The 22,843-nt window shown below is 33.4% G+C and overlaps 1 protein-coding gene across 1 annotated transcript; it reads left to right on the top strand.

Annotated features, from left to right (window-relative positions):
- The first annotated feature begins 3,541 nt into the window (after positions 1-3,541).
- On the top strand, positions 3,542-22,189 carry LOC132563088 (histone-lysine N-methyltransferase SMYD3-like). Its single transcript, XM_060227846.1, has 13 exons — positions 3,542-3,639; positions 3,902-3,965; positions 4,563-4,673; positions 5,393-5,459; positions 6,450-6,577; positions 6,902-6,969; positions 9,214-9,322; positions 9,912-10,022; positions 19,929-19,995; positions 20,272-20,397; positions 20,583-20,757; positions 21,454-21,562; positions 22,034-22,189. The coding sequence occupies exons 1-13, from the start codon at positions 3,542-3,544 to the stop codon at positions 22,154-22,156; spliced, it is 1,356 nt and encodes a 451-aa protein (XP_060083829.1). The 3' UTR covers positions 22,157-22,189.
- The last annotated feature ends 654 nt before the right edge of the window (positions 22,190-22,843 follow it).

Genomic DNA, 22,843 nt, shown 5'->3' with positions numbered 1-22,843 from the left:
TGCGAGTTGGCGCCATGATAAGAAGCTAGTCTGGGGGCTTGGTTTGAATCATCAACTAACAGCACTTATAAACAAACAAAACTTACAAACAGAACATCAATTTTGCTTTAATCCTTATCATTGTGGCAAGATCGTCTTAATATATAACATCACTTGACCTCATTAGACGTCACAAAATTGGACTGTTCGTCCTACGCGCACCCCGCCGATATGACACTTTTTCAGGATTTTCACACCCACCGCCATGATACTTTTTTCAAGTTTTTGAAGTTAAAAAGTTTGCGCTTCGTAGGCAAGGTACATTTGGTGCTCATGATTTATGAAGGATATATTTTTAATACTGTACTGATCATGATGTTGACTTTGTTATAACTTACATTTTTTTGTCTTTTAGTTTTATTTAATGAAGGTTGATTGTGCTGATTTCTCAATGTTTGTTAATGTGTATCAAAGTTCCTTGAAATGAAAATATTCCTTCAAACAAAGTGCATATAAAAAAACCAAAATATTCATGTTTATTATTATCAATGAACTAGAACGAAATATTTCCGTAACATATTTATTCATTTAGCGTGTCATGGTGACATTATCTAATGCATTGGAGATCAGAAATAGTAGTAGCTATAGTGAAAATATTGTAAAGTTTGTATATATATGGAAGTCTGGTTTAATCTCATAGAACTATGCCTTTATAGACATAATTACTGGAAGAAAAGTCTAACCATGATACTTCAAGGAAGATAGGCATGTAAATACATTTAATGTAATTACTTACACTTTTATCTATCTGAAATGCTGTGTATACCTTATCTACTTTCCTCTACTACAAATATGATTATAATAAGTAAGGACTATTACTTTGCAATACATTCAAAATAAAGAAGTAGGTATAAAGTCCTTTCGATTTGTTTAAATCCTCATATTGATAGGATAGTAATTGCAACATCTTGGGTATTTTAAAGTTTTATTTAGTCAACTTCATCATAGAGCTATTTATCATTTGGCTTGTTGGCGATAAATATATGGTTGTGTGTATTTTGTTGTTTTTTTCACCTATTTTGATTTATTCACATTATTGTCGTCAAATTTGAAATAAGAATTGAAGAAGATATGAAATCGCTTAAAATTAAGAAAAATAGCCTTTGGTTCTCTTATTTTAGTAATTTTTGCATTCCAAAGTGTAGGAGTATGGGGAAAGTAATGTAGCTTAGCGGTTATTTGTGAACATTTTTCAATACGTTTAGCCTCTCAGTACTTTCAGTACTTTGATTTGACATTTTAAAGTCAAATTCTGAGGTCAAGTTTAGAACTGTCTATGCTGTATGAGTAAATGATTAATAAATGATGAAATTGTGAATAAATGATAAAGGCATGTAGTTATGCATGTGTAGAAGTTGAGAGTTCAGGTCACCTTACAAGGCACAGCTGGTGGGAATCTCCCTAGTCAAGCGTTATCGTGTCCGGATAGAGACAGAAGGGTCACTAGTTCGAATCCCACCACGGACATGGTGTTTTTCATTACTCTTTCCTATTTCACATGTAATTATTTTGGTGGTAATCATTTTGTCCATGAAAAGAATATTCACATAACTTGTAATGCAGTTTGTGATGCGCACCTTGCCTCATAACCTAGCTATTTGTGTTTGTTTACATGTCAGATTTTTGTTAAAATTTCAACTCGGTGAAATAATGAACAACGGCTGTATTCCATTCTTGGTATTCAAAATGTATATTTTTATATTTTCTTTTCAAAACACTTTGTGATTTTCATAAATTCGTATTCTTCTAAAAATACGTGTAGTAGAAGCATTGAAAGTTAAAATCATTCTCCTCGGAAACCAGCACAGTAACTTCTACGTCAGAAACATTAACAAATTTGTATTCAGATCCATATAATTACAACATTACTGGAAAACGGAATCTTTTAATTCTTACGTGATATGTGTGTTTCTTATCGACTTTTAAAAGACAAACGAGGAAACTTAACACAATGTAAATGTGAATACTTCAGTATCCTAAGTTACGTCAATCTGTAGGAGGTCCAATCTCAAGGCATACTGTCCTCGGTATACGCACATGTAAATAACATTCTGTATGTACAAACCCGCCCTTGGAGGTCTCCCGTGCAAAGAAATGCTACATATGCGCAGATTGGACTTCTTCATGCAAGGTACTCAAACAGAAGTCTGACAGTGCCGATTGCCACGGCCCTATAGTTCGAAGGGCTCTGACTTTCTATCTGCGATTTTATCGACCCCGACCAAATTCGCGATTTAATCCGACCACGACTAAGAAAAATTACATGTTATGAAATAAAAATAAAAGAATAAATAAATGAAATAAAACCGTGGCTAGATATATAGTCAGGACCCTTCGGACTAGGGCCACACAATACGAGTATTAAAACCGTGGCTAGATATATAGTCAGGACCCTTCGGACTAGGGCCACACAATACGAAAATATAGAAATCACGATGAGCTCTGTTCCGGAGATTTTTCTCGCAACAGAATGATTCAAGTCCGGAATTTCTTACCTGGAGAAGTAGTTACTACACCAATATTTTAGACAGCTTTAAAACTCCGTTGAGCACTAATTTATTGCCATTTTGTCAAATGATAATTTGCTTCTTCACCAAGTGACTTCTGTCCCACAGTTCTTCTGGAGGTTGCAAACACCATACCTGCAGGAAATCTCGTATATGTAGAAGTGCATAATGTATTAAAATGCTGGTATATAACTGGCAAACTACAATATATGTGTACTTGTTGAAAAAGTGGAGATAATTCGAACATTCCATGAACGTATGTAATTTACATGTAATCTGTATACAAACTCCGATATTATATTATTTTCATAAAACCAATAAACCGTTTTGTCGATGAAGATGTAGAATTTTCTAGACAGTTCAATACTAGGAATTCATCAGCTATAATTTAGGCTTAATAACTTCCGTCAGTTGGAAGAAGTAGAATAAGACCCAGCACCTAATGTGTTACATCAGATCATTCTCGGCCCCCATCACATCAGTTGTCAAGCTTACGCTACAGTATATGCGTACCGACAGACGAAACGATTCGAAGGGCAGATCATAATATTTTTTAATTTGTTATGATATTGACAATAGCTTGTTGGATAAACGAGTAATTACAGGTTATTCGTCAACTACATCTACCTATATCTCGATAATGTGTCAAACTTCTAGATTTCAAAGTTCTGGCATTACTTTATATACGAGTTATCGCCCATTAATTGTAATCACCTATTTTGGGCATTTGCGGAAACCTAATTGCACCTAAAAGTAAGTTTTAAATGAACAGTTTACAAGAACACGCATATTTTTCATTAAAATATGACATAACAAAATATAAAATTAGATCCGGTAAAGGTCGTCACATGTATTACATTTCAAATACGAAAGAGGAAGCTTGCCTGTCGTTCACGGAGGTTCGAGAGGGACCAGACTTCAATTAGATATACGTCTACTTTCATATTAGAGACGTAACGAAAATACACGTGGGTCAACTTGAATCTATTTACAAAATGAAACGAAAAGGTGATATACTTCTGCAGTCAGAGCCGTATGTACACGTCTTATCAAATAAGGAACGAGGCAGAAGATGTGATGCATGTTTCGAAAGGTAACATATCTTGACACGACTGTCTATAGCTACAGCTAAATAATGCGTTACCTAACTCAGTACCGGTAGTACTTTCTTGATGAAATAGACACCAACTGCATACTTAATCAACCTTATCATCATAGGGCTAATAATTCTTAATAATCTGAAGCTTGGATATGTGACTGCAAATCATAATTCACCGTGTTTTATTTATCATTACAAATTTTACTAAGGGATATAACTCTTACTATGATATGACCGATTCAAAATTTCTTTGCAGTGGTGAGGATCTCAAAAGATGTACTGTGTGTAAGGTAGTGCGATATTGTAACGCAGTGTGCCAGGTAAGTTTCTTCCCCTGAACAAGTGATTGGATGAATTTTTTTTAACAAATCCAGTCACTTCAAAGGTGATAGCTATAATGATTGATTTTAGCATTTATTAAAGTAATTTGTTTTTGCCCTCTTTTTGATTATTTTTCTTGTTATATCTTGGAACAATAATGCAATCATTAAATAATGTCATACTGGGCATTATTATTTGTTTGTTTTTCCATTTTTTATTTGTCTTGTTTTGTTTCTTTTTGAGACAAGATTACTACTGTACATGTAGCAAGGCTTACATACTGTAATGGACATAAAGTTATGTACTTTTGTAATGGAGAGAAACTTTCAGTGAAATCAGACTCTGAACATCAAAACTCCAGACTGGTATTCTACCCATATTGATGAGGGTAAAATTTAAGGTACATGGATACAGTTTGACGTGTCAGCTTCAACTGCAGGGTATTAATTCTTATAGTAATGCTAATGCCTAGGAAGTTTGGTGTTTTTAACTGTTTTGTTGTCAGTTTATAATGGAATCATGAAAGATTTCGAAACAAACCAGTTCTTTTATAAATATACCTTGTACAATATTTTCTGTTGTTTTTTTTTTTACAGAAAGTGGACTGGACATCACACAAGGGGGAATGTCCTTGTCTAAAGAGAGTTTTTCCTGACGTGCCTCTGGATAGTGTCCGCCTAATGTTGAAACTTCTCTTAAAGCAAAAGGTACAACTGATATAACAGAATTGGTAGTTATTTAGTAATATCCCTAGTACTTTATACAACTGCCAATGCCTTAAATTTATGTATACTATTTAGATAGCTTGCATTTGTCTACAAAGGTGTATTTTTGTACAGCTTCTAAGAAACCATATGAATGATAGAACTACATTACCAAACAGGAGTGACAAAGTGAATTTATTTTAGGTTGAACTAAATATTTGATAATTGTTATATTATTATAAGTATGTGTATATATATTTCATCATTTTCACAGATAATTCTTCACTTCATTTCATGGTGGTCTTTTGAAACCAGAATAAAGCAGTGTCTTTCTTAAAGAAAAGTAATTGATATTATAATTTCTGTGAAATTAGCTTGGAAAGTATAAGTTTCCAATGTGCTCAGTATTGCTAATTTTCATACAGCTCACTAGATGCTTCTATGTGTGCTTGTACCTTGCTTTTTTGTATGCAAACCCTGTATATTTCATCCAAAGCATGTTTGAGTCATTCAAATAGCCATAAATATTGATTTTTTGCAAACTTACCTGAAATATGTAACACATACATCAAATGTCTACCTGCTTTTTTTTTATTGATTTTTACACAACAGAAACTGTTCAAGGTGATCTCAAACTAAAATATCCTTTTCTCATCAAAAATTTCAAGTGTTTGTCAAATTAGTACTTAGGTTAAATATATATATTTTCTATTTTTTTTCAGGTTGGTGACAATGGAAACTCTGTCAAAAATGATATTGGTTGGAGAGACTTCTCCAAATTCCAATCACGTAAGTTATAATGTGCTTATATCTTAAGGTGTTCTTTGATTGTATGGAGCACAATTTGCTTTGCTGACATCTCTTTCTATACATGAACTGGTGTACATGAAATGTAATAGATAAAACACATGAAAGCCATTCTGTTTCTGTTGACTACAATGTATTTCCATTGCCATATGATAATTTTTCCAATGTAAAAACGAAAGATAAACCACACAATGTTTTTAAAATTTGACGTTTTTTTTTCAATAATTTTCATGTAAATGAGCTGTTAACCATGAAGTCTGTGAGATGAAATTGAGGTTTCTGAGAGTTATAGCCCTTTGTTAATTTTCGATACTATATATTCTGCCTTTATTCACAATGTAGTTTATTAATTAGAGAACATTTTAAATCCCCAATATATACACCGTTTGGGAAATTTATGATATTCAGAAAGTTTCTGGGAAAACTTCCTCTTGGTAATTATTCAAAGATAAGAGAAGCTGAATTGTATCTGTTATGAAACGGTTATCAAAACAAATAAAATTTAATAAAAGTCAATCTCACTTAAGGTACAAGCCAATGTTATATGCAATTCAGAAGGCCAGCATGCAAAAATAAACATGACCAATCTGCATACAATTGTGGAACGTGTGTTTACAGGTAAAATGAGATGTCACACATCCTGCATGCTTTTCATGACATCATATCACAGGTTGAATACACGTGTTTATAGTAAATACCGACCTCTCACAGAATTGTCTAATAGATTTTCCAACTTAGGTTTAGCAAAGATCGCAAATGGAGACATGTTTATAAAAAGTGAATATCTGATATCAACAGCTTTTATATATAAATACCAATGCATGATATCATCTTGAGTATTTCTCAAATAAGTTGATTTTTGTTATATCTGTATACAATGAATGTAAATAGGTTATATTTTCTCTTCGTGTTTTTAGTGAAAGTTGCGTATATTTGGGTTTTTAATTTACATTTTCCTTTTTCCCTTCACAGATTCAGATGAGATCAAGTCTGACAAAAACAGAATGGAACAGCTGTCCAAGATTGTGTTTACATTGAGAAAACTTCTTGGAGACACTACCCTTCCTCCTGCAGATGACCTATTAGAAATATTTGGAAAGGTAATGATATTTTCTGTAGGGATTTGTTTATAATGATGTCAATTAAATTTGTATGGATGTGTATTGTAACTTGTAGCTTTTATGTCAGTCATAGCTAAACTGTTATTATAGAGGTTGTGTTTTAAATGGGTTACATTTAAATGAATTAAATATTTGAATAAAACCATGAAAAATATGTGTACATTGAGATTGAGAAGGATGGAAAATTGTAACTCTATCATTGACTTTTGCAAAAAGTGCGTCCTGCTCATTTTGTTAACCTGTCATTGAAAAATAAGCAGCTATACAGTATGAACTGAATTTGTAAGGATTTATGCTTTGTAGATGGTAATCAACAGCTTCACAGTTTGTGATGGAGAAATGCAGTCCATTGGTGTGGCTATCTACCTCAGGTAGGATGTGTTGTAATAACTGCATGTTGTTCTTGTAAATATTTGTATACAGTAAGTTCGAGATTTTAAGTTTTAGAGATTGCAAGTGGTGCACACTGCTAGTGGACATTTAGCCCCTGATTTTGCCATAACCTGTATGGTAACTTTTTATTCTTTCAAATAGTGGCAGGGATCAGAATATAAACATGGTACAGTGTTTGTGTTCTTCTGAAATCTGTCATGTTTTTTACTTAATGATGCTGGTAGGTACTCCTACCCATCTCATTTTTGACATTTCTTTTGATCTTAGTTTGGATTTTCTTCATCCTCTTCTAAAAGTTAAAAATTGAGGCACTTGAAATCACTGTGGATCCCTTGAAAGAAGTAACAGTTGTATGATGCACCTATTCAATGATTTGCACTACTGCATTCCCTTAAAAAAAGCCTCACAAAATGTCAAAACCTTACCTAGCCAGATATTATTTTTAGTGTGTAAGATTTGTGGTGATGTTACAAAGACAAATAGGTATAGCAGCTTCCCTGATATTGATAATTAAATATTTGATAAATCTTTCAAGTCACTGTACTTAGAAAATACTTGTTCAGAAGGTATTAAAGAGACTGTGAAACTGAAATGTGTTTGTATTCTGCATATCTATGGTAACAAAAGAGAAATCAGACAGTAGCATTTGAATTGTAGTTTTGTTCATCATTTGGGAAATTTACAGAAATAATTTTTCATCACAGTGGGAGTATTCATTGGTAAAGTAGTAGACAAGATTCTACATAAATGATTGATGTAATGCTGTTGAAGGTAACTGGTTTATCCTTCACTGTATCAGTTTAAAGTACACATATAATGCAAGAAAATTGATTTGAATTATATATACCTATACTTTATTGAAACATCTATAAAGCTTGTTATACAAATATTCTGTGGAAGTTAATAATTTGACTAAACATAATATCATATAACATTAAACCAATCAAGCACACTGGTAACATAGAACAAACCAAGATATTCCCACCGATTGAACAAATTGAAGTTCAACATTAATGCTATGAATTTATTACTATACAGAAAAGGATAGTTTGAAGCAGATACAAAAGAATCCTAGCTTTTTCACACATACAACCTACCTTGGTAATAGGAAAGGTTAACTCAACCATAATGAACGAAAATGTGAGAAGTTTCACGTAGCGTATAATATGTCATGGATGTACAGATGTATTTACATTCATAATGCATAAAATATGCATATGAATTGGGAAGCTACCATAAATAACACTCGTTGATTTCTGTTACATTGACAATTATCCTCACAGTTTTACATGTGTATTCAACTGTTCATTTGTACATCATTGTATCTATACTACACATGCAAGGTGTATGTGATATTAGAGGTTTAAGCGATATGTCTTACTTTGTAATACATGGTAACCTATTCTTAGACAAGGAGTCCTTGTCTTACTTTGTAATACATGGTAACCTATTCTTAGACAAGGAGTCCTTGTCTTACTTTGTAATACATGGTAACCTATTCTTAGACAAGGAGTCCTTGTCTTACTTTGTAATACATGGTAACCTATTCTTAGACAAGGAGTCCTTGTCTTACTTTGTAATACATGGTAACCTATTCTTAGACAAGGAGTCCTTGTCTTACTTTGTAATACATGGTAACCTATTCTTAGACAAGGAGTCCTTGTCTTACTTTGTAATACATGGTAACCTATTCTTAGACAAGGAGTCCTTGTCTTACTTTGTAATACATGGTAACCTATTCTTAGACAAGGAGTCCTTGTCTTACTTTGTAATACATGGTAACCTATTCTTAGACAAGGAGTCCTTGTCTTACTTTGTAATACATGGTAACCTATTCTTAGGCAAGGAGTCCATTGATACATTGACAAAAAGTCTAATGAAAGATTAGACTACAGGCTGTATACATGACTGATAGAACAATAAATATAAAGTATATAAGTAAGTAAGTATAAAACATAAATATTCTGACACCACATCCATATAGTGTATTGATTACCATCCCATGATGGATGTAATAAAAATTTTATATAACAGGTCAAGGGCAAAGGTAAAATCTTGAACTGTTTTCATTCTGGTTTGGACTAAACATTTATGACATAGCTGAATTCAATCATTTGTGTCGGTACGAACTATATACTTTATAGCAATATGTTAGTGTTTAGTATTTGCTTTTTGATATAAAAGTACAGTAAACGTATAAATGTTGATACATTTTTTTCAAGTCCATCCTTGCTGGACCATAGTTGTGAGCCTAATGCTGTAGCCACATTCCAAGGCACGAAGCTGATAGTAAGGGCTACCCAGAATATACTTGAGCCATCTCCAGCCAATGTAAGTTTATCAGGGGAATCACCCAATATATATAATCAGAGGTTTTCTTGGCTATCAAGATTATTTCAGGGGCTGATAACTCTTGTTACCATTGTTACATATATCATGTTACAGGGCTGTCAGATTACCTCTAAATAATGGTAAGCAGGCGGGCTTATATCAGGACAAAAAAAAAAATCCTGGGTTGCGGGGTTACATTCTATTGAACAGCAATAAATACATTGGTGGATCTAGTACCAGACACAGACTTATTGCCACATAAATATTGTAGCCAGTGTGTGTCTATTTGTCTATATTGGTATTGACCGCCACTCTGTCCCATCAATAATTGGTCCATTATCTAAATACTTAGCATATGTCTTATGTAGTATCATTTTCTTTACATTCTCAATCCATTTTTTATATATGAGGTTTTTCGTCCACTCACTATATCTATAAGATATATGATATTAAAGTTTAGTGAAAACGAAAACTGTTCCATATAAAATTTTCCATTGTAATTGAATAGAGAGGTTTTCAACTACGATAATTTATATGTTATTTTAATGTAGGGAGATTTAAATTATTTTAAACACTTGTTTTGTTGTAGATTTGTATAAGCTATGTGGACCAGCTGGAAACAATAGAGGAGAGACAGAAACAGCTGCAGGAGCAGTATTATTTTACCTGTCAGTGTAACAGATGTCAGGACAAAGGTCTGGTAGGTAAATACTTATATCCTTCAGCTGTACTGCTACACAATCTCCATTCAATAAAAGATATACATTGATAAAGTCAGGCACACCTATTTGAGTTCTGAAATATTACAAGTTAGCTACCATATTTATCCTGCAATAAGCCCATATATGGTATCAGTACTACCTTCATGTGTTGTTGTTAACTAAAATTTGATACACAAGTATTTGAAGTTTCTTGTAATATTCCCTACACAAGACTACTGCAGTAATTCAGTGTTCTTTAATGTTTCCACACCAGACTGATTTAATGTTCTGTGATATTCCATCATCAAGACTAATTTATTGCCCTTTAATATTCCAACAGCATGGCTAATTCTTTGTCCTGAAATATACCCACCTCTAGAATAATTTATATCCTATAGTATTCCCACTCCTCGACTAATTTATTGTCATGTAGTATTCTGATTGCCTGACATGAGTATACAGTAAAGAGATGCCACTCATAAGCTTATTGAAGGATAAGTACAGTGAACAAACTATTTTATTTCATTTACTTAAGACATTTTACAACTAACAAGCACTTCTGGACAAACATATGCCATGAAAAAAAAAAAAAAAAAATTAAAAATCTCATTAAACTATGAAAACAGGTCAATGACTATTGTTTTAAAAAGTAGTGACATGCAACAATACCCATTAAAAATCAATGGAAGAGCCAGGACATGCATGTGTGAGCAATTTACCAGTGACAAAAAATTTCAATTTTCTTGTAACAATATTTAGAGCCATGAATTATGTTCAGTGTCATTGAAATGTTGTAATCAGAGGAATAACCTTGAATCTGTAAAGAAATGTCAAGGACATGAAATTAACATGCAACTATCTTTTAATGACATTTTCATGGTCATTAAATTTTACCTTCATCAATTTTCAATGAATTTTCATGTGTTTTTCAATGATTTTCTTGCTTTTTTATGTTCTTATGGACTATGTAACTTTAAGTAGTGAATTTGACATAGTCTTTTTTACAATAATTCTGAAAGCTGTATGAAAATTAACATCTAAATTACCACAATTATTGTATTTATCCTGTAATAAGCCCAGGGGTCAACACAAAATCTTTAACACAAGTAGGACATAGGCTGTAAAGGGGGAATGAAATAGGTACAATGTAGTTAAGTTAATACAGTTTAAACATCTTTACTAAACTGATTCAGACATCCAATTATCTGGTTACCAGACAGTTGAACTTATTAATTCTAAAGGACCACTTCATGTTCCATTCCTTTAATATTAGTTTCATTTTAGATTTTATCCTTAAGGTAAAACCACCAGAAAGACACTTTAATCATTCTTGAGTACTGATAATGATTAGTCGTAACATTTAAGAACAGACAGGTGTCACAACACACATCTCGGTTATTAGATACACTGATTCAGGTCACCTTGAGGAGAGAATCTTGGAAATGACAAATACATTGACATTGATCACTATAAATGCTTTTGGCAAATATTATTACATGTAAGTGACATTCCTTAACAAGTAATGTTTTTCCAGTTTCTGAATGTTTCTTGTGTTCAGGGTGTCACCGACCTTGGTATTGAATTTGTCAGCTCGAACACACTGACTTCATCGTTGTCAGGCATGGTTATTGCGATGAGTCCCCTGGGACAGTAGGCTAGGCCAGTTGGGCGCTTTATACCATTCTCCCGACCTACCAACACGCCACAATAAAGACCTACCTCAGAAAATACCACCACACGGTCATTACCAGAGTCAGCCACATACACCAAGCCATTCTTATCACAAGCAATACCCTTCGGGTACCTAAGTTGTCCGCCTGCAGTACCATATCCTCCAAACTTGTATAAAAAATTCCCTAACCTGTCAAAGACTTTCACCTCATGGTGACCTGAATCTGACACAAGGATATTGCCATACAAGTTAGTTGTTAGGTAAGAAGGATTTTCCAATATGGCTGACATATTCCCATGGGAACCAAATCGTATTTCTTTTTCGCCATTTATTGAAATGATAGACACACATTCATAAATAATATCTGATATGGCAAATTTATCAACATCTAATGTAGTAATTCCGAATGGGAAGGCATCGCCAGCTGTATGGATTTCCTTGATGAGTATCCCATCTTTTGATACAACTTTCACACACTTGGATTCCTCATCTGTGATGGCATACCCAGTGCCATCAGTGGTCATGGTCACACATCTTGGCACACAGCCAGGCAGTCCTATGATCTTTACCGAATGTCCATAGTTACCAAATATCTGGAGTCGTCCGTTACCATTCTCTGCAACAAGCAGATGATTGTCTTTGTCAAACGTAGCACTAAATGGAAGACTGAGCTGTCCCCGCCCTGCACCAGAAGTATTAATGGTATACACAAGTTTCCCGGCAGGAACACATTCAGAATTAGACGAGGCCTTCTCACAATATCTGAGTGGGTCATAGATGCTTGATGCCAGTTGAGGATCAGGGTTATTCAAGTGAACTAATACTGGTTGACTTTTACTGAGAGAATTTCTGCCAGTTTGATGGCCACTTTTGAAAGATGATTCCACTTTTTGTTGAAAACCTCGACCAGATGATGATTTTCCTGACTGTTGCTGCTGCGCTTGATTGACTTGTCCACTTGTTGATCTTGTTAATCTATGTCTTGATGAAGCTCTTTGACGCCCTGTAATATCATTAGGTACCAGTGTAAGTTTGCCTATTGATACACTTCCATTAGGTACAAACTCCAATGTTTCTGGAAGTTTCAGGAATTTTGATTTGTATTGTTTTGTGATGTTTATTTCATGAACTTCATTCAGAATATCTGTATAGTTCTCTAGAACTTTATCAACATCCTCTACCTTCAGAATACCATCTAGTCGTGACTGCAAGCTTTTGAACTGCTCCAGATGTGTCCTACATTGCTGTTTACGTCTGTACACATCATCTGATTGTCTTTGATATTCCTCATCTAATTCACACAAAAGCTTGACCTCTGCACCAAAAATTTTGTTCACAAGTTTTCGAGAACTCTTTTTCATATGAAGTTTTGTTTCCTCATATTTGCCTTTGATCCGACCTTCAAGACAAGTAAGATTAAAGAGTATATCTTGCAAAATCCATATTTGGTCATGTATGTGTTGGATACAGTGTTTAAGGTCATTTCTTTTTGAGTTCAAGGTTGTTGTTATATCAGTAACAGTGTGCTTACCGTGATCACCAAGGAGACACTTGACACATATCCCAGTCTTGCAGCTCTCGCAGTAAAATTTGATGGCCTCCATTTTATGGTGTTGACAACAGCTTGTTTTGGAGCTGTTGACAGTGAGATCTTTGGTTATAGGTACCATGATGTGTGATTTCAACACAGAGCTTTGGTTGTGGCGTGAGCTGCATTGAATGCAGAAATATTTACAGCAATCAACACAAAATGATTCAGCCGTCTTAAGAGGAACTCTCTCCCCACACATATCACATGTTGGAGCATTACTACCATCCAGCTCTTTGGAAGACCTCCATGCTTCTTTGAATTCAATAATCCGAAAATCTTTAGGAAAACCTGGTACTCCATTGGTTGGCATTGTTGTTGGTTTCCTGCAAGTTGGACATGGAAATGATTTGTGTGATTGATGGAGAAATAGATTGTTAGGGGCGATATATGAGGTCTGCACATGCTTCTCCAGGCATGACTCGCAGAAGGAGTGAAGGCAAGGTAGAGCTCTGGGCAAGTTCTGATCACCCAGACAGATCGCACAGCGTGTTAGGTCCGACGGAAAACAACTGGCCATCTCCTGAGATAATCAAACTGTCAATAATTAGGCTTCCTTGGTGTAAATAATTAATAAGGAACGTTATTATTCATCAGAACGATTGTGGAATGTTTCTATAGTATATGTCTTTATTGATTTGTTTTGGTAACAAGTGCTCTTTTATTGTCAGCAACTTCTCACTGATGTAATACATATATCCAGTATTGGTGAACTATCCATATATTGATGCTCCTTAATCACCAATCAACCATTTATTACTTCTGAAGTTCGAGAATTCACCTCACATCAGTTTTGTCACAGGATAATTTTTATTATATATCAGACAAAATGTTCAGCTAAATGTAAACCATTGTAAATATCTTGTATCATTTTGAATTCACATTAAAAAAGCTCTTTAAAAATACCTTGCATTATTTTCCATACAGTAGTGCTCTTTACTTACTGTATCCAAAGGAAGAAGTTCAAATTTTCTTCTATATGAAAAAGTGATATAGTTTCTTAAATTTCCCTTTGAATCCATATACATCAAATTTCACCACAGGATTAACAGTTCAGAAACTCTCCAGTCGTATGTATAAGCCTTTGACTTACAACATATGGTGTCACCACTGTTATGGTACTGTTACTGTAGGTAGGCTGGACTACATGTATAGGACGTGAAACACATGGTGTCACTCATACATATGTATGCAGTTTGATTTCCAATACACTGTACTTTGTAAGAACATACCACTGCTGGGGACATTTACTAGATTATGTACATCTGTATAGTCCCACAGATATGTCACAGAATATGTATATCTAATTAAAGCCATGTCAATTATGCTATTTTTGAAAAGAAGGCGTTGCATTACATTTTAGAATCTTTTAATAGAAAGATTCTTGATGATTATACTGGGAAATTTGAATGTGATTTCAAAATCAAACCTCATACACTTTTCGATTCCATTTAATTAATTGATGAACAAATTAAAGCAGAGAGAGAATGACAAGGCTATAATAATATTCACCAATGTACATGGAAACTGACATCCAGTAGTACAATGACATTAGTTAACACTGTGTTATTTGGTGTTTCTCACTGTTACAAGTTCATAACCTATTATTATGGAATGTAATGTTTTATGTATGGAATTCCCTTGGATTGTTTCTTGTTTTTTGGGGTGTTTTTGTTAAATCCTGCCATATAACATTTACGTCCTGAAATATGTGTACTTCATGTGGACATTATTTTGTAGACTGGAAATTTAAAATTACTTTCTACTCTCTGTGTATCAGTAAATCCAAACAAACATAGAGACTAACAGATCAAGGGTTTGAGAAATTCAGAGACTTAGAATTGATGGATGGAACTTTTCTGAAATTTGATTTAAAAGAAATAATTCAGCTATTAGTTTATAATAAGATCTACCTGTAAAAGCATGTTTGCATAGTTACTAGACTGCATATCTACTTTCATTTAGAGGCCTGCAAGGGAAATGCTTTTTTTTAAAGTACATGTTCATTTGTATATGTTGATTTTACAATTGATATTGATCAAAGGAAATACTCTCTGCATATCACATGATAGTTAATTATTTAATTAATTAATTAATTAGTGAACAACTTTTCATTGTGATAATGACCTTTTCTGTAAATAATGTATTTCTCGTGGAAGTTAATCAATATCATTTGTACTGCCCATGACCATTAAAACTACACTGCATTGTGCACACTGGAAAGCTGTTATCCTAAGTCAGCAGATGGCCTTGGTATCAATATGTCCTGGTCTCTCACCAGAAACATTGATTATGTAGGGGAGATAACTGGCCCAAAACTTCAACTGTCCCTTTATTCAGTGTTTGTATTAGTTATTGAGACATTTTCAATGGATTATCGAGTTATATGAAAAAGTTTTGAAGAATCACTTTTTTAAATGTATATTTTATGTAATGCTGAATTGATGATAGTCACAACTGTAACTGTACCTTCAATTGTGACTCTTTGATTTAATTTAACAATTTGAACTGTTTAACCTGTGATGATGGACCTTCAATTGTGACTCTTTGATTTAATTTAACAATTTTAACTGTTTAACCTGTAATGATGGAACTTTAATTGTGACTCTTTGATTTAATTTAACAATTTTAACTGTTTAACCTGTAATGATGGAACTTTAATTGTGACTCTTTGATTTAATTCAACAATTTTAACTGTTTAACCTGTAATGATTAAACTTTAATTGTGACTCTTTAATTTAATTTAACAATTTTAACTGTTTAACCTGTGGTGATGGACCTTCAATTGTGACTCTTTGATTTAATTTAAAAATTTTAACTGTTTAACCTGTAATTATGGACCTTCAATTGTGACTCTTTGATTCAATCATTGAGATATATTATATATGTATCAGAGGATGATGGACACACCTTGAACATAATTGTATGTATATATACAAATGTTGTTCTTGAGGTGAATATTTATTCACATGTATGAATACAGTGTATGCTGAACCTTATAAAAAGACATTTAGTGAACTGGGGTCAGTATAAATTTTCTGAACAAATTATCTGTTAAGATCAGCTTTACATCAAAGTAGACACTGTAAAATATCATACACTCATTAAACCAGACATAAATTTAGAAAGCCAACACAACAGAAAAATGTTGTATTTGATAGAGAGTTAAGTAACAAACTAAATGGCACCATGAAGAAAATATATGAACCTGCTGTTTCTAAAACAAGTATCATATTCATCCTGAAGTAAGTTAATGGACCTAAACACATCAACAGAACATTAAACATGAGGGAAGTCTTATCATCATATATGGGCTTATTGTCATATCAATATTGTAAGTCTGAAACATCTGGTAAATATTTGCATGTGATCCAGCTTGACACAATATCTGTGTTGGGAATGCAAACATTTAATTATTTGTTTTGATTCATAATGGGGTCTATAAACTTGATCCAGTTTCTTCCAGGAAATGTTTGGTTTTAGAAGCATTAGGTTATGTTGTATCAGCTCCCTTATTGTGATAAAGCTGGGGATAAATATGGGGACTGGTAATACCTTTTAAGGTGTTAACAGCTTGCTATCAGTATATGTGGCAGTCTGGGTGCTGGACGACAGCTGGAGCTGTAGTATATGGTATTTGTAATAGAGATATCTGCACTGTACTGATAGAGAAACAGCTGTCTCACATCATACACATGTAAAGTTTGATTATTGATTATTACTATAAAGTTCAAATGCACAATATACATTTAATGGGTCAATGTAATAAGCATGCATATATACCTTTACTCTCTGAAAAAAATACCAGAATAATGCCTTGTCATTTCAATTGATCAAGGGCATATAGTGTGTTCCTGTCGTAATTTCATTTTGGCTTTTTTACTCTGACTCTAACAGAATGGATATTTGGTAGGTCAGACTCTAATTTTATTATGGTCAATATATTTTTGCCAGAATTAACATTAATAATTTTGATTAAAATTGTCAAAAAAGAGATAAGACCTGAATTGGAGGGCCAATAATTGCCTAACTTCTGTGAAAATAAAGAAAGGAAAAAGAAAAATCACAAAAAAGATAGATGCTTTATCATGGATCATGCAGACAGAAAAAAAACTTATCTATTGTCATCAGGAACATTGATGTCACTACAACACATCTAGGTTTGTAGTACCCCTTATAAAATAGAAAATGTACCTTGGAATCTTTCTTCATTCTTCAATCTTGATTTCTTCTTTTTTTACGATAGATCGTAAGGATATTTTGAAAAGGCTGACAATAACCCTTGTCAAGTTTAACTTTTAATAAATGTTTACTTTAAACTTGATATTTAAATTTTCTTAAGCTCTCTCCAGAGAAGATGAGATCAAGACATCGAGATACTTTGCAGTAACATTTTTCAGTAAGATATAGGGATGATTGTGACAAAGAGAGTAGGGATAGGTACATTATATGATACTTGTTAATCCTGTAACTGACCATTGTCATTTTAAAAATGTTTTTATAGATGTTCATTGGACTTAACAACTTACAGCATATTTGTACAGTAAACTGAAAGGTGTACAATACCAAAACAAAGTGTTTGCTGTTAATATCAAGGTTTGATTGTTTAAATTGTTAAAATCTTGTCTACATTTGTTACACAGACCATGGGGTTTTTTCCTCTACATGTTGTGAAGTTTTCTCATTCACAAATAGTCTGTCAAATTATATCACAGACTGCTGTTGGATTATAAGCAACAGTGATTTGTGACAGTGTGAGAGCAACTTACTTAATGTTCTAGCTGATCCATATACAATAGATACCCTGTCAATGATGTTTGCTTTTTGATGTGATGTTAACTAAATTATTCTTCAAATGTAATTTTCGGCATAAAGCCAAAAACATCAGCAAAGTTTGAAATCAATGCTGTGGTCGTACAATGCAAGTTGGACACAAACTTGATCAGCAGATGACATTTTGTTACGGTAGTACAATGTTGCTCTTGGTCTGAAGTTCGTTGTGTATGATATCATGAAATGATTATATTTTTCTGACTTCATTATTTCCAATATTTATTCCATTCATATGAAAAAGTAGTCGTGACAGACCTGCCAAAAGGCGTTGCCATTGACTTCTCCAATCATTATCAAGTGGATGGAGACATCCTAAATAAACCATATGATTGACAATTGAATGAAAGTTAAACACTAAAGAAGAAATGATTTGGATCATTTCAAGGGTGATTTACTGTAGATCAAGACCTATATTCAAATATTGTACATGTTACTTACTAGTATAGAAGATAAGTATATGTCAAAAAACAAGTCAAACATCTGTTCTATATGTTAGATTCATAAAATCACATATTGGTGATAACTATATTGATACAAACTCAGTATCTGCCTCCTATATGTGGTCATGTTACTTGAGCGACATCTGTTGCCCTTCCTACAGTCAGACCAAGAACACCAGATGGTATTGATCATACAATATCCAACATATGTCCTGGTTTTTATACCTTAGGGATATTGTAATTATATGCATGTAAGTAATTAATAGCAGGTAGTATACAAGTAGACCTCTAGGATATTATATTTATAAATGTTTATAAAAAGCTGCATGTGTTATACAAGAAATGCTCTTGGAATTTTATATGACAAACAGCATGTATCATACATTGAAATACCACAAAATAAAATAATGACAATATACAAAAAAAAAAAAAAATAATAATAATAATAAAATACACTATACAGATGTTATCCAATCTAACAAGGACTTACTGCAGCAGAACATTCCACCTTGACAGGTACTACATTATTAATATCATATAAAGCAGCCGCAAAATAAAACAAATACAAAATCCACGACAAGAGACATAAAAGTATACGTACATATGTACTAAAGTACAAATTAGACCCAAACTAGACCCACGCACACCACAAAGCTAACAAAACAGTTCAAGAAAATACAATCCAGCACGATACATCTAAAACAGACACCACATCACCAGGTCAGTCACAGACGTGCTACACATACATGCCATGACCAAGAGTTCGAATAAGACACTGTCATGTTGCAATAGACGACAAAAAATCCATGCCTCAATTGACTTCAGAACAAGACATGAGCGCCAACTTACATTCAAGTTTATAACTACAACAAAAGGCACACAGTTACTTCCTTCTTCCTGGAACTACAATACAAAGGAATCACCAGCCATTAGCAGTAGTACACAACATTCGAGGGTTCAAGCAAAACAGGAACATGTCCCCTATGAATCTCTCTGAAAATTAATGCACAACAACTGACAGAACTTCAGTTTTTATTTCTTCCTTAATCCTATCTTCACAAACAAATCACCCACATACTTCCGCATAATCACCAACTTTACATATGGAGCGGAAAACCACACAGAAAAAATGTCTGCAATAAATGGAATATTTGAGGCAAAGTTGACGACTTTAAATGTAATTGGTTTCAGACAAAATGTTGCCTGACCACTCTATGAGGAATTCATTTGAAGCCATTTTGTATGAGTATCAAGTATTTGCATCTGTTTTGTCATCACATTCACATATTTGAAGGTCACTGAAAAGTAAATATTAGGATTTTTTGTATTTCATATTCTCTCTGTTATATGTTTGCCTAAATAATACTTCCAGAATGGTGAGATGTTAAGTGTGAGATGTCAGAGTGGCCATTGTCAGGGATACCACCGTAGGCTGGAAGGTAAATAAGCTATTGTCTTGTCATACGCTGTTTACATGTGCTTGTTTATGTGGTAAACTTCTAGGGTTCTCAAACATTCCAATTCTAAATTAAGATTGTGAGGTTCCCAATGATAGAAATAAATATTTGATATGTACTGGGCTTTATATGTATATATCCACTTTTAATTCACACATATATATTGATAAAATAGCGATAATTGACAAAACGTCGACACCTACATTAATAAGCTATCACAACACACTTGATAAAAGAGAACAATTGACTCTATTACAGATGACAAGTTTGGGGACTGTAGAGGCTGTGGTTACCAAGGCAACACAATCAGGGCAGATGATGTAGAAAACTTCTATGAGGCATGTCGTGAATGTTTAATGAAAATCAAGGCAGTTAGTGAAAACGGTAAACATTGTTTATATATGAAAGTCATCATGAATTAAGATTGATGTTGACAATTTGTATATTCTGAGAGGACACTGCTTTATTAATACATTAACCTCAGTTGTTGTAATCACTTGTATCAGAAAGAATAGAGGTTGAACGCCTTACGAGAATAATTGTATGTGGTTTTGATAATTTTTCCTCAGATCCTTTAAAGGTACTTCAGCTATGCGAAGAATGTCAAAAGGAACAGAAGCAGTTGTTCACAGACTGTAATGTCCATTGTGTCCATCTGTTGGTAAAGGCCTTTGATGCAGGAATCGACCGTGGTCATTGGGAAGTTGCGCTTCAGTATGGTTTGCGTGTTCAGGAAGCTTACAGGTGCATATTATGTTCCGATGTTGTTATTACATATCTAATAGAATTATAGAACGATATAACTCTAAATTCATAGTTTATAAAATTATTAAATTCTAAGTTTATATAGCTAGAGAATTTTAAGTTTATAGAACTCTAAATTTATAGAATTACTGAACTCTAAATTCATGCAAATCTTTAAACAAACATGAACGTTTTTAATGATTGCGATTGTTACCCAAAAAAGTTTTCATAATATTTAATATTGCCCTCTTTTTGGTAATTTATCAACATATCTACATAAAATAGAGACCATGGGATGTCAGTTAAGGTTTTGATGAACCATTTGATACTAATTCTGTTTGAGATATTTTTGTATATCCCAAGAAAATGCATCGTGCTGATTGGCTGCCATTTTCTGCTACATGCAGCAATCCTATCCTGTTTTGTTGAGATTTAATGTTGTGAACAATGGTTTGATTTGCCAGTAATTCTTACACTCCTTGTAGCTTCTGACAAGTTTGTTTTTGGTGAATATTAGTTTGCCGTTATTATGACTTTGCAATAGGGCAGCCGTTTTACAAGTCTCCGGCAAAGTATGCAATGCACAATGCTCCTTACCAGGGAACATTGAACCGGTGTTGCCAAAGACTTGTATAAGTATCATTACTATCAACTTAAATCATTGCTGATTTTGATAATACTATTCATTGTCTACAGAAAGTTTTATCCACCAAACAGTCCCCATGTTGGGATTGAACAGATGAAAGTTGGGAAAATTCAGTTATATTTGGAACAGAGTCAGCAAGCGTTGATAACTTTACAACAGGTGAGTCTGGACAGTGAACAAAATTGGAATTTCATGATCTGTTTATATCTGTCAGCAATGTCAGCAGATATATAGCAGCTCACAAGAAGCCAGGAAGGTCTGGGAAATTTTAGAAGCAACAGGCTTCAGTAAGATAGTGTCAAGCGCTTTTGGTAAGGGTTTAAGTAGATAGACCTTAGCTGAGTGATTAACAAGTATGTTAATCATTAACCTAAAACGCTGAAGATGTAGTTTGACTTCTTTTAAGTCAATGGTATATATGATTTGTATTTACCGTATAAAATCTTGTTTTGATTTCATTTATATCATATAAGGCTGGTTATAATAGAGTGATGATTGGAGATTGATTACACATTTGCTCAATTATTTGAAGAAAAATAACTAGGATTCCTTACCACAGTAATGATACTTGTTAATGTGTATATCATCGATTATTTAAGAGATTACATACGACGAAACTTTCAATTTCAGGCAGCGACAACAATATCCATTACCCATGGTAAAAGTCACCCCCTATATGAAGATTTGGCTGGTCTCATACACCAGTGTGCCGAAGAAATGAGAGCCAAGTTGGAGTTTTCTCTACAAGCTTAGACCTTAAACACATTTAAAAAAAATAAATGGTACATTATTCAAAATGGCTTTGGATATATAAATATTACATACATGTCAAGGGTTAAATCCACAGATCAGGATTTGTTGTACAGAGAAAGTGATAAAATGAGGAGATAGATTATAAATGAATTTTGAATTGATAGATGGTAATTTGATTAATTATTAAATTGTATTTTTAAGAATTTTGTTAATTATGCTCGAGTTTAAATTGTTTTAATCGTGTCAATGATTGATGGACCACATTTGCTTGTTCCATAAAGCAACGATAAAGACCATAACATCATTTGATACAATTCCAATTCGCAAAATGAAGGAAAACAAATAAAGTAAAGGAGAGTTAAAGCGGGATTCATTTAGTGCAGGAAAGGGAGACCAAGACTTGTTATTTGTAAAGGGTAATATCAACGTCAATGATGATTACATATCTGCTAATCTAAATCTGTCCAGGAAGGGGATCTGTGTGCAAACTAGTCTCAGGGTCGCGTAATGGAGTTTTTGTTTATACAGAATCAAAGTAGTATCTGAATACGTTATGACAAGAAACTGAATGACAATGACTTGTATGGTAAAAAAAGACAATTATCAAAATATCATCGTTCAGAACGATGTGTATTCAACTAGACAGTAAATAACAGAATTTTGAATTTTCTTGAACGTAACTGCACC

Source organism: Ylistrum balloti, unplaced genomic scaffold, assembly GCF_031769215.1.
Source record: "Ylistrum balloti isolate Yb309-2 unplaced genomic scaffold, AGI_CSIRO_Ybal_v1 Utg371580, whole genome shotgun sequence".
NCBI classification, from domain to species: Eukaryota; Metazoa; Mollusca; class Bivalvia; order Pectinida; family Pectinidae; genus Ylistrum; species Ylistrum balloti.
This window is presented reverse-complemented; position numbering and strand designations above follow the sequence as displayed.

What these genes read in the sequence shown, in the direction of transcription:
- LOC132563088 (XM_060227846.1), top strand. Translation starts at nt 3,542, where the DNA reads ATGAAACGAAAAGGTGATATACTTCTGCAGTCAGAGCCGTATGTACAC. An exon ending in TGTGATGCATGTTTCGAAAG is followed by an intron (nt 3,640 to 3,901) that starts GTAACATATCTT and finishes ATTTCTTTGCAG; the next exon opens with TGGTGAGGATCTCAAAAGAT. An exon ending in ATACCACCGTAGGCTGGAAG is followed by an intron (nt 19,996 to 20,271) that starts GTAAATAAGCTA and finishes ACTCTATTACAG; the next exon opens with ATGACAAGTTTGGGGACTGT.